General features: G+C 47.6%; 1 protein-coding gene across 1 annotated transcript in view; it reads left to right on the top strand.

The window, feature by feature from the left end:
- The first annotated feature begins 1,024 nt into the window (after window positions 1-1,024).
- SPATA13 (spermatogenesis associated 13) overlaps window positions 1,025-13,478 on the top strand; it is an 89,974-nt gene continuing 77,520 nt past the window's right edge. The window contains exon 1 of the mRNA XM_023190305.2: window positions 1,025-2,683. Coding sequence (XP_023046073.2) covers window positions 1,040-2,683 — 1,644 coding nt within the window. The 5' untranslated portion in view covers window positions 1,025-1,039. The remainder of the gene's footprint in view (window positions 2,684-13,478) is intronic.

Here is a 13,478-nt window from a genome sequence, read left to right as displayed (position 1 = left end):
CTAGAGTGCAGTGGCGCAATCTCGGCTCACTGCAACCTGTCTCCCGGGTTCAAGCGATTCTCCTGCTTCAGCCTCCCGAGTGGCTGGGATTAGAGGGGCACATCACCACGCCCGGCTAATTTTTGTATTTTTAGTAGAGCTGAGGTTTCACCATGTTGGCCAGGCTGGTCTCGAACATCTGACCTCAGGTGATCCATGTGCCTCGGAACCCCAAAGTGTTAGGATTATGGGCGTGAGCCACTGCACCCAACCCTGAATTTATGATATATTTCAGCAGCATCCTCATTTCTCTCTACTCTGTGACCAGTTGGAAAAAGACCCCTACCAATGTGTTTCCTTCTCAGAGGCTGCCCTGGCATGTCCTGGCCGAGTCCTTCCCGCCTCTGTCCTGGTGGCCCTGTGCGGCTCTCAGTTAGTGTTTGAGCATCTCAGCCCTCCTGGACAGGAGGCAGCTGCCAGCATGTGGCGCTCACACTTATTCCTGCATGTGTCAGCACTTGGCTTGAGTATTTGGTGTGTTGGATTCAACACAGGCTGGCATTTTAACATCACACCTTTTGAAATTGTTGTGAGGTCTTCTTTTGGTACTTCCTAATTTTTTTTTCCATTTCACATAAGAAGAAAAGATAGCGTTGAATGATACTTACATGTTTTCATTCCAGCAGTTTTTTTCCTAGTCTCACCTACGCAGATTCCAGTGAGTTCACGTCCACGGCACAGTCTATAATTACCCTTCTCTGTCCAGGGATATATATTTGCATCTTTCCTTCAACTTATGAAGTGAATGGAGGGGAAATGTACAATTGTAACTGAGTTTGAAGTAGCTTTCATCTGACCAGCCCTGTGCTGGAGCGTGCCTCTTCTTCTCTGAGCAGAGGGGCTGCTGCGCGGGAAATGGCTAAACCGCCTGCTTTGTCTTCCGCTGCAGGCCGTGGTCACCCAGGAGCCCAATGTGCAAGGCAGGTGTGAGTGCCAGGACGGCATTCCTGGAGATGAAGGCCTGGAGCTGCGGTCTGCGGACTCGGCAGTGCCTGTGGCCATGACCCAGGCTGCTGTGCGGCCCTGGTCACCCTGCCTGGAGAACATGACCACTGCCCCGAACGGCCTCAGGCCAGGCCCCACAGCCCCCTGTCCAGGCTCGGACCTGAAAGACCCCAAGATGGTGACCTCCCTTGCGTGTGGAAATGGAGTCTGTGGCTGCAGCCCTGGTGGCGACACAGACACCCAGGAAGCCAAACTCAGCCCAGCCAAGCTTGTGCGCCTCTTTTCCACCAGTCGGAAGAGGACGAGCGCCCACCCCGAGCGGCCCCGCTCCATGTTCCTGGTGGGCAGCTCCTCCACATGGAACACCCTCGCCTCCTTCCGGAAAATGGGATCCTTTAAGAAACTGAAGTCCTCAGTCCTGAAAGGAATTCAGAGCCGAGAGGGGTCAAATGCCTGTTCCAAGGGAGAGGCTTTGGAGCACGGCCTGGGAAAGCCCATCCCGCATGGCGCTGTCCCAGCAGCCCAGGCAAGCAGGGGCTCCCCTTCAGCCCCGGGACCAGCGTGTGGTCCCCTCAGGCCAGCAGAGGGGGGCACACTGGATGGCTCCGACCTCGAGGACACGGACGATACCTTCCAGCGGAGCACACACCGCTCCCGCAGCCTCCGCAGAGCCTACGGCCTGGGCCGCATCTGCCTGCTGGATGCGCCCCAGAACCACGCGACACCCACGATGGCCACTGGCCAGGTGCCCACCATGTGTGAGATTCTCGTGAGGGATCCTGAAAACAACAGCCTGGGCTACAGGAGGAGCAAGAGCACTGACAACCTTGCCTTTCTGAAGAAGAGCTCCTTTAAGCGGAAGTCCACTTCCAATCTTGCAGACCTCAGGACGGCGCATGACGCCCAGGTGCCACAGAGGACCCTAAGCAGTTCCTCCACTGACTGCCAAAAGCCTGGGTCAGGGAGGACCAAACGCTGGAGGAGCCCGATTAGGGCCAAGGACTTTGACAGAGTCTTCAAACTTGTGAGCAATGTGACTGAGGCCGCCTGGAGGAGGGAGAGTCCCAGGGGTGGGGCCCCGTCCCCTGGTGAGGCCAGCCTGAGACTCCAGGCACACAGCCGGCTGCATGACGACTACTCCCGCCGCGTCTCCAGGAGCACGGAGCAGGACAGCAGGCGGGGCGGGGCGGTCATGCATGTTTCCACTGCAGCCTGCACCGTGGCCGCTGGTTTCAGCTCGGCCACCTCTAAGGGGCCCCACGTAGACGCTGACACCGCCGTATTTCCTCTTGAAGCCAAAAGTTCCTGGGCGGTGGAAAGCGACAGTCCTTGCGCTGGCAGCTCCTCGCCAAGCCCGATTGTCCGGGATGTGTTGAGCAGAGACTGCTGTGACCCCAACGCTGGCAGCCAGTTCACATTTGACCCTGAGCAGCCTCCCACCCCTCTAAGGCCCACCACACCCAAGCCCCAGAGCCCTCAGAGCCCCGGGGCAGGAAGTGCCAAGTGTCACAGCAATCACGGTGCCCCATCCGTGAGTTCGGAGGAAAGTGAAGGAAGGGCAGAAGGGTCTGCTCAGAGAGAGCCAGGGCCTGTGTCCTTGCAGGATCCTATGGAAGCCACACATGGTGTTGAGGGCAGCAAGGACCTTTTGGTGACCACTGGTGGGGCAGCCAGCCCAGAAGAAAAGGAGGAGGAGGAGGTAAGGGCAGTGGTAAGGTCCCTCATGTGGGCGACCCTGCTGCAGGAAGGCAGCTTGCACAGGGGCATTCTGGCCTCACCTGGAGGTTCCCATGCAGCAGAGGTGTTGCCCTGGGTCCCTAACCTGTCATGGTCAGTGGCCCTCTGCTGACCTTGTTGCCCTTACAATATTAGTGGGAGTGAGAGTTGTCAAGTTGCTGTTTACCAAGTTCAGAAGTAATCTCTATCCCCTTTGAAATGAATTTGACAATGTATGAGATTCATTGAGATGACATTTGCCACACCTTTCCTTCAAAAGATGTTTATTGAACACGTACCAGGTACTAGATTCTGGGGGAAAAAATAAGTTGTGAACAAACTGTGTTCTGTTCCATGCAGTTCTGACTCATATCTTTCTTCTTTATATTTTAAGCTGTTTCTGTAAACCTTTCCCACAAAGTGCATATAAGTGAAATTCTTTCTGTTAAGAGACTGTTACCTGTCCTAATATCACAGCACCTTTGGGTGTCACTTGACCAGCTGGAAACCTCGTGACTGGCAGTGCCTCTGCTTGAGTTTTGCTCATGCCCGTTAGCCTCATCCCACCCATTCTGCCCAGCAGGCTGCATTAGGCTTGCACTGCCAGCCCAGATCCCATGCCTGCCAAGGGCATACCAGGGATGGAGCAGCAAGGGGTGTGTGAGTGAATGAGCATGGAGTCCAGCCTGTGCACACAGCCAGGCAGGTCAATTGTTGCAGCAGGGCAGGCACCTCCAGGTGCCGGCTCCATGCAAGGCTGTGGCTGGAACAGACGTACTGCAGCTGGCTTCTGCTGCAGGCACCAGCTTGTGGACAAGGGGAATGTGTGACAAGTGAAATCTCAGAGATACCAGGAATTGCAGAGCCCCAAAGAGGGTGTTACAGCATGTCATAGCCTGGTTCTGATCTGGGCTCCCGGAAGGGCCACAACTCTTCTCCTCGTTACCTGCATTACAGCAAGCAGGGGCCGTGTTTCTGGGGAACATGTTTCACCCCATTGTGTTACAGCTCCTTTAATCCCACTGCCCCACTCCAGCATGCGGCTCTTGGGCGGGTCTAGCCCTACCCTTCCTTTTGCATGTGGCAGCTGCCTGGTGCTGGTGCAAAGCAGGAGGATTATAGTGTTACAGCTTTGGTTGAGGGAATCCCAAGAGTTGGGTCCCCAGAAGGGTTACCACTCTTCACGCCTGCAGTCCAGGGGCATGTGACCGCCTGTAGCTCGGTGAGCTGGCCAGGGATGTGTTACAGCCCCTTTAACTCCCACCTGCAGCTCGGCGAGCCACCCAGGAAAGTGTTACTGCTCCTTTGGCTCCCACTGTTGGGCAGGCCCCACATCCAGGAAAAATGAAGTTATGCGGACAAATGGGGGGTGAGCGAGGCTGAGAAGAGCTTTATTGGGTGATCGAACAGCTCTCAGAGGACAGGAAACTTGGAGTGGGTTGCTCCTCTCTGCATGCAGGTAGTCCCAGTGAGTGGCTGAGTCTGGGGATTTTATGGGCTCAGAATGGAGGAAGTGCATGCTGACGGGTCCGTGGGCAGGCCTGGAAAAGGCAGCACTTGATTGGTTGAAGGCATCAAGGAAGTTCTCACTCCAGGTCACTGACTTCACCCGGAACTAGCATCTGTGCCCTGAGGTTTCAGGCTGTCCCTGGCTTGAAGGTGGGGTTTCACTGGGGACCTGCCTCTTCCCACCTAGGTACCTGTCCACCTCCCACCACCATCACTAAGTCTGTTTAATTTCCTAGGAATGAGTTAGGAACATGCAGTTTGGTACCTGTCAGCCTTTGAATGATGCTTGTTTGAAAGACATTTTTATGATGGGTTATTGTACTTATTTTAGAGTAGATCATAAGCACCTCGTGAATTGACTCAGCTAATAGCTGTCAAGGTTACAACAGTAGGTTTTTTCATATTCTATCAAACATCCGGACAGCTTTATAATTTTCACTTTATAGAGCACTCCGTAATATTACCTTATATAGCTGGAAGATGGGGAAATGCATTCATGTGTATATGTTGCAGATTCTTCTTCACATACATTTCTAGATTGATTTGCAGGTATAGATTGGTGCTTGCCATAGAGAATAATCCCCTAGCAAATGCTCCTTCCCACCCATCCTTGGGGAGGACCTCAGTTTTGTCTTAGAGCCTACAGATAAATGATGGCATAGCCGAATTTGCAAACTCAGAAGCCAGGACAGCCTCTGCACTGTCCATCTTGACCATTGCTCTACAGACAGACCTGGTTAGTAGAACCTTTGTGGGAAGACCTAGAAAGTAGGACTTTTGCAGAGTGCTTTCAGATCGAGATTAGTCTCCAGGTTCCCTGGGCAGCCAGAGAAGGGAGACTGCACAGTGTCTGTTACCCAAGATTCCTGTGGAGAGCTCACCAGTTTATTTGAGAGGTCTTGAATATTGAGAACTGTCTGTTCATTGGCATGTTTGAGCCTGTGGAGCAGTTGTAAGGACACAGGAGTAGTGGCCAGACTTAGGAAGGAGTTCCAGTTCTGCCGGCTCCAGTTTGTACAACTGACCGAGCTTCACTCATTCCTGAGTGAGATGAAGGGTAACATTCCTTCCACTGAACACCCTGCCTGCCCCACTCGTAGTTTGGAACCTCCCTTCCCTAAAAAAGGAGAGTTTTTTATGTTAAAGATTCAATTTTATATTCTGCTTAACAAAATTATTTTTTTAAAAATCATTGAAATATTTTATTCCTGAGAACCTGTTAAGTGAATATGTATGAACTAGTGTGTAGTTACTTCCCAGGGTGATTTTGACCATTTTATGGTTTTATACATATATTTGCTATTCTTAGTTATATCAAATTTAATTTCTACCCACGGAAGATCACCAAAGATAGAAAGCAGAACAATTATATTGAAATTCAATTTATTAAAGGTGCACACATGTTGATAAGTCTACAGATTTGCCTCCGGATATTCATCACATTTTTCAGTTGCATTCATTTCTTCAAAATTCTTTTTTTTTTCTTTTTTTTTTTTTTTTTTTTGAGACAGAGTCTCATTCAGTTACCCAGGCTGGAGTGCGGTGGTGTGATCTCGGCTCACTGCAACCTTTGCTTCCTGAGTTTAAGCAATTCTCACGTCTCGGCCTCCCAAGTAGCTGAGATTACAAATGTGTACCAACATGCCTGGTTAATTTTTGTATTTTTAGTAGAGACAAGGTTTTGCCATGTTGGTCAGGCTGGTCTCAAACTCCTGGCCTCAAGCAATTCACCCACCTCATTTTTCAGAAGTGCTGGGATTATAGATGTGAGCCACCACGCCCAGCCTCAAAATTCTTGTATAGCACATAAAGCTTCCTCTTGTACTTTTATTTATTTTCTCAAGACGGAGTTTCACTCACTCTGTCGCCAGACTGGAGTGCTGTGGTGCATCCCAGCTCACTGCAACCTCCATCTGCCGGGTTCAAGCGATTCTCCTGCCTCAGCCTCCCCAGTAGCTAGGATTACAGGCACTCACCACCATGCCCAACTAATTTTTTTGTGTTTTTTGTAGAGATAAGGTTTCACCCCTCTTGTACTCTTTTTTTTTTTTTTTTTTTGAGACGTAGCCTCACTCCGTCGCTCAGACTGGAGTGCGGTGGCACAATCTCGGCTCACTGCAAGCTCCGCCTCCCGGGTTTATGCCATTCTCCTGCCTCAGCTTCCCGAGTAGCTGGGACTACAGGTGCCCGACACCACTCCCGGCTGATTTTTTTCTATTTTTTTTAGTAGAGATGGGGTTTCACCATGTTAGTCAGGATGGTCTCAATCTCCTGACCTTGTGTTTCGCCCGCCTCGGTCTCCCAAAGTGCTGGGATTATAGGCGTGAGCCACCGCGCCTGGCCTGTACTCTTAACATATATGTCAAAAAGAGAAAATACAGTTACGGCTTTACCCATAACTTATACATTGCATCTTACACATTGGAAATGTTCGGTGTTACTTGTAGGGAAGTGCTTGTGAAGGAGAACCTGAAACCTTTTTTATTTTGGCTTTGAGAGACAAAATGCAAACTAAGGGAAACAAACAGAAAAAGTGTGAAACGCAAGGATTCCAACCTTCATGAGTTAAAAGCAGTTTCTGTTTTATAGCATTACAAAATTAAATTTCAGTCTTTACTATATTTCAATGTACAGTATTTTTTTTATTCAACTCATTAACAGTATGGTTCTACTTATAGGATTAAAGCAAATTTAAACTGTTGAATATGAAAAGATTGTAATCAACATATATTATGGTATTATTTAAAATATTATAAGGTGCTTTTCAATAGGGAGAATAATTTCTATTTAGAACCACTTATTTATATCATACTACCGTAAAAATAACAAAATAATCGTTGAACAATTTTAAGCAGTTTAACAAGATGGTGTGTGTATTGCTGTGAAAAAGAGCTGGGAAAATGTCCTGCCGCTTTAATTTACAAAGCATGCTATGCTCCTGCCACCTAGTGGTCAGCTTTAAGAGCAGTGGTTTGTTGAACAAGTCCTTAAGCTTGTGACCTGTTGTAAGTTACAGGTTGCGTTTACTTGTTGACAGTGCTGCCCTTTGCCTTTTGAAGGTGTTGCATAGGAGTTTGGAGCGTTCATGCTGCTTCTCCTACCAGTTCACAAGGAGAAACTGCTTCCTTAGTGAATGGAAACTCAGGCAGCAGAGTCAGTGTTTCATGTAGTGCTAAATATGCCATGGAAAAAACTCTTAAATGACAACCAGTTGGAGCCCTCTCCAGGGAGCTTTGGTAAGCTACCGTCTCTTGGCACATGTTTCTAGTTGAGTTGGGACCCTGGCTCTCTTATTAAAAGATCCCCGGCAACCGGGGCAAACTTGAACTTCTCCTGGCACGGGTCTTCTCAAGGGTAGGATATGGAGTAACTTCATCTGCCCCTGGGGATGGTAAGAGCCAATGAAATTATGGATGTTAAACACTTAGCCCACCCTTTGACACTGACTGCCACTGCGTGGTTGTCGCTGTTCAGATGGTTTTTCCATCCTAGATTGGCATGGCTTTTTAAGACAGGGACGTTAAGGTGGGTTCTTTCCAGAACTCTTTTTCAATATAACACTGTTACAATCTTAACAGGGGATGGAGAAATTCTTCAAACAGTTAGTTTGACATCGTGCTACTTAGAAAAAGAGTTAATTTCCTGCATAATCCAACATGTATATTTTAATGCAACCATGTACCCAACCAAATTTGTTGAACACATGTCAGATATAAGAGACGAGTTAGGTATGACTCTACAGGGAATGTGGTGATGCCAAGGAGGTCGCACCTGTGCCCAGATACGCCTAAAACATAGGAGAAACTGATGGATTAAATTCCATAAAAGTGGTCAAAGCAAAATGCTATGGGTTTCAGAGGACTTGCAGTTCTCACCCATGTACCAAATCAAGGAAGGCTTCATAAGGGTGATTGAATCTGATCTGAAGAAGGAGGATTTCTACAGATGATTATAGAGAGGACAGGGGCATTTCACTGAGGTGTACAGTAGGTTGCACATGTGTGCAGAGATATTCTGTGAGTGGAGAGAACAGGAAGTAATGTAATTTGTTTTGATATAGAGGAATAATCCAAGTTAAGATGGCATCGTCAAGCAGTGCATAAGGAATCGTCATGTACCTCACCACTCAACACCTGCTATGTGAACAGAAGAGGTTGAAACAAAAAGACGCTGGCTGTGCTCTAATGGGTTCGGAGTCCAGCTGGTGACAGGAATGTGTGCAGGTCATTATGATGTAGTGGCAAGGGCTCCTCATGCGAATGCACTGAGTGCCACAGGAGCCCCGAAGGCGGCAGAATTAAGAACGCGGGCTGGAAAGTGGCAGAACTGGGGACGGCGGAGTGGGGTCATTAGTGCCTCGGGCAGCGGTTGCAGAAGGGCACTGGGCTTCCAGGCTGGCGGGAGGAGTGAGAAACAGGAGGCGGATGCCGCCCCTGAGCTCAGCTCTGCTGCTTACTAGTCCTCCACCTTTTCTAAATCTCATTTTCCTCGCCTGTCAACTGTGGGTGGTAAGCATCCTGACCACATAGGATTGTTGTGAAGATCAGCTGAGGTGATGCGTGGACTTAGCACGGGGCTTTGCATATGAGTTTCTAGCAAAGTGATGCATCTGTTTGGTCAGGGAGCTGCAGATGGGTTGCAGAACTTCTGTACAGGGTGGCTGGGTGGAGAGGAGGGAGGTAAGTTAAGCAGGTAGGTCCGGACGTCATTAGGAAGAGACTCGCTTACAGCTGTGAATTTGAACTTTACCCTATAAGTGGTGGAAAGCCAGTGACATTGTCAGAGCAGGGACACAGAGGGACATTCTGTGGCTGAGGTTAATCAAACCAGCTCTGTAGAGAGGCCTAATTTGCATGACATCAACTCACCGGTTGTAGGTGTGCAGTTTGATGATTTTTGGAAAATGTAGAGTGTGCAGCCACCACCACCGTCCAGCTAAAGAACACTTGGCTCCCCTCAGAAGGCTTCCCCGCACCTTTTACAGTCAGTCCCTGCTCTCACCCAAGACCAGGCCACAGCTGATGGGCTTTGTGTCTACACCTTTTACTAAGCGAACAATTCGGTGATTTTTCTATGTTTATAGAGCTCTGCAGCCATCACCACAGGCTAATTTTTTTTTTCCTTTTTTTTCTTGTTTTTTTTTTTTTGGATTCATTTCTTTATTATTATTATTATACTTTAAGTTCTAGGATACATGTGCACAACGTGCAGGTTTGTTACATATGTATACAGGTGCCATCTTGGTTTGCTGCACCCATCAACTCGTCGTTACATTAGGTATATCTCCTAATGCTGTCCCTCCCCCCTCCCCACTCCCCACAACAGGCCCGGTGTGTGATGTCCCCCTTCCTGTGTCCAAGTGATCTCATTGTTCAGTTCCCACCTATGAATGAGAACATGCGGTGTTTGGTTTTCTGTTCTTGCGATACGTTGCTGAGAATGATGGTTTCCAGCTTCATCCACATCCCTACAAAGGACACGAAGTCATCCTTTTTTATGGCTGCATAGTATCCCATGGTGTATATGTGCCACATTTTCTTAATCCAGTCTGACCACAGACTAATTTTAACACGTTTTCACCACCCCAGAAAGAAGCCTTGTGCCATTTACAGTCACTTTCTGTTCCTAGCCCCTGCCTCAGATCTATTTTTTGTGCCTATGACTTTACCTTTTCTGGACATTTCATAGAAATAGAATCCTGTAATATGTGGTCTTTTGTGACCGGCTTCTTTCACTGAGCAAAACCTTGTTTTCAAGGTTTGTCCATGGAGCATGATCAGTGCTTCCTTCCTTGTTAACGCTGCGTAATATTCCAGTGCATGATTCTCTAGACCACACTTTGTTATCCATTCATTTGGTGATGGAGACGGGTTGTTTCTGCCTGTTCACTATTACGAGTAATGCTGCTGTGAATACTTACATACAAGTCCCTGGGTGGAAATATGCTTCCTTTCTCTTGGGTGGATACCTAGGGGTGGAATTGCTAGGTCCTGTGACAACTCTACGTTCAACTGTCCGAGCAGCTGCCAAGCTGCTTTCCAAAATGACTGTACCGTTTTAGATTCTCAGCAGCACCCTATAAGGGTTCCAGTTTCGGGCCGGGCGCGGTGGCTCACGCCTGTAATCCCAGCACTTTGGGAGGCCGAGACGGGCGGATCACGAGGTCAGGAGATGGAGACCATCCTGGCTAACATGGTGAAACCCCGTCTCTACTAAAAAATACAAAAAAAACTAGCCGGGCGAGGTGGCAGCGCCTGTAGTCCCAGCTACTTGGGAGGCTGAGGCAGGAGAATGGCGGGAACCCGGGAGGCGGAGCTTGCAGTGAGCTGAGATCCGGCCACTGCACTCCAGCCTGGGCCACAGAACGAGACTCCGTCTCAGAAAAAAAAAAAGGTTCCAGTTTCTCCTCATCCTGGCCAGTACTTGGTATTGCCAGTATTCTGGGCTCCAGCCATTCCAGTGGGTGCAGAGTGGTATTTCATTTTGGCTTTAATTAGCATTTCCCTAATGACTAATGATGTTGAACATCGTTTCATGGGGTTATTAGCCATTCACGTGATCTGATTTAGTGAAGTGCCCATTCAGATCTTTTGCTCATCATTTCATCACTTTCTTTGTCATCCTCTTATTGAGCAGTTAAGGTTTCTTTGTATTTCCTGGCTACCTGTCCTTTATCAGATAATATGATTATTCAGGGTTCTCTAGAGGACGAGAACCAATAGGATACATATGAAAATCAGCTGGTGTGACTAAGGCCAAGTACCAAGATCTGCCATCTGCAGCCTGGAGAACCAGGAAGCCGGACGTGTAGTTCAGCGTGAGCCTGGAAACCCGAGGACAAGGTGGTGAGGTGGAGTGCTGGTGTGAGTCATGGAGTCCGAAGGCCCAAGAACCAGGAGCTTTGGTGTTCCTGGGCAGGAGAGGGTGGATGTCTGCCAGGAGAGGAGGGCATGCCTGGCCTTTTGGTCCTATTTGACCCCTCAAGGGATTGTAGATGTCTACCCACATCCTTAAGGGCAAATCTTCTTTACTTACTCTACTGATTACTGATTCCAACGCCAGTCTTTTCTGGAAACACCCTCACAAACGCACCCAGAAATAATGCTTTATCAGCTTTCTGGGGATTCTTGCACCCAATCAAGTTGACACATCAAATTAATACGAATTGCAAGTATTTTCTCACAATCTGGCTTGTCTTTTAATTTTTTTTTTTTTTTTTTTTTTTCTGAGACGGAGTCTCGCTCTGCTGCCCAGGCTGGAGTGCAGTGGCTGGATCTCAGCTCACTGCAAGCTCCGCCTCCCAGGTTTACGCCATTCTCCTGCCTCAGCCTCCCGAGTAGCTGGGACTACAGGCGCCCGCCACCTCGCCCGGCCAGTTTTTTGTATTTTTTAGTAGAGACGGGGTTTCACCGTGTTAGCCAGGATGGTCTCCATCTCCTGACTTCGTGATCCGCCCGTCTCGGCCTCCCAAAGTGCTGGGATTACAGGCTTGAGCCACCGCGCCCGGCCTAAATTTTTTAATACTTTTCTTTTTTGAGACAGGGTCTCACTCTCTTGCCCAGTCTGGAGTACAATGGTGCAGTCACAGCTTGCTGCAGCCTCAGCCTCCCAAGGTCAAGCAATCCTCCTGTCTCAGCACCACCCCAACCCAGTAACCGGGACTACAGACACACACCACCATGCCTGGTTAATTGTATTATTTTGCCATGCTGCCCAGGCTGGTCTCGAACTCCTGAGCTCAAGCAGTCTGCCTGCCTTGGCCTCCCAAAGTACTGGGATTACAGGCATGAGCCACCTCTCTCAACCCAATTTTATAATATTTTTTAAAGAGTCAAAGTCTAGTTTTGATGAAAATTCAGTTACCAAATTTTTGTAGTTTTCTGTACATCTAAGAACTCTGAGATTACAAAGATTTTCTCCTGTGTTATTTTCTGGAAGTTTTATCATTTTAGCTCTTACATTTAGGTATATGCCCCATGTTTAGTTGTTCTTGTGTGTAATAGGAAGATTCATTTTTTAATATATGAACGTCTGGTTATTCAGCCTCCGTTTATTCAGCTGCCTATGCTTTTTGTACTACAGAGAATACAAGTTTCCATGTTCCTCTGGGTTCTCATTCATCTTTTTCTGACAAAAACATTCAAGAATTTGAATCACAAAATTAGAGTTGGAAAGATTTTTAAATATGGTATTATGTGTGCTTTCAAAAAATATTTTTCTAATGAACTGAACATGTTGTTATAGGGACATCTGCCCTGCTGTGACAGCTAGTGTTTTATGATATTTCCTAAATAGTATGCCTAGGGTAGACATACAACAACAGACATCTTCTCTTACAGGGGGCTTTTTAGTGTGATGTGAAGAGAATCCGTGTGCCTTCTGTGAGTCATCTTGGTGCTAGTTTATGTTCAGTTCCTCCCAGAATGTTTTTAGCTTGTTTTGTTTCTTTTGGCTGGAGAAAAATATGAAAGAGAAAAAGGATCTCCTGCAGCAATACTAAATCATAGAAATTCAGATCATGAGTCTAAATGTGAAAATAGCTTTTTACTTAACAATTGAGTCATTTTCTAAGTCAGTTTGTAAAAAAGAAGTTTCCATTTGCTCTGAAAATGTTTATGCTCCTTACGACCTGTTTTTCAGTGGAAAGTTTCAAAGTATTTCTGAAATGGTGCTCAACATTTGAGTCAGGCATTTCAGTACAAACTAGTTAAAACTTGCGAACTATGTACTTCTGAAGTTGTAGCCAGAGTGAAGACCCCCTAGGATGCCGGCCAAAGCTAGGGAATCCCGAGTCTCTCCCAGCACTGCTGACAGGCTACACAACTTCATACACTTAAAAGAAAAAAACACTGATAAGATTATTTCTACAAATGCAGAATCTAAATAAAATTATCGTCTACCTGTAGTTTTGAACTTTCCAGTGGCTCATTTCTAGAATAGTTTCTCTAGTGAAATGCCATTAAATAGGATTTTCTCATTAAAAATAAGGGGGGAGGGGGACGGAATCCTACCGCTATACCTGCACGAGAGACTAAATGCCAGCTTTGATAGAAATGACCACGATCACCACTTGCTATCAACCTGTCATGATGTACTGCATCTTATTAATGCTGTGTATGTTAAGCTTCCTGAAGTTTAAGCTATGATGGGAGCCAATATCATAAAAGAGCACCCAGGGTGGAATTGCTTTCAGCCTGGCTTGGTGACACCGATTGATTTGGCTGCGTCTGCCGTGATGGTGAGGATGAGAAGGGATGCCATAGGTTTTG

The sequence above is a fragment of the Piliocolobus tephrosceles genome, chromosome X, assembly GCF_002776525.5.
Source record: "Piliocolobus tephrosceles isolate RC106 chromosome X, ASM277652v3, whole genome shotgun sequence".
In the NCBI taxonomy this organism is placed as follows: Eukaryota; Metazoa; Chordata; class Mammalia; order Primates; family Cercopithecidae; genus Piliocolobus; species Piliocolobus tephrosceles.
Note: the sequence above shows the minus strand (reverse complement) of the source record. Positions and strands in the feature narration are given on the sequence as shown.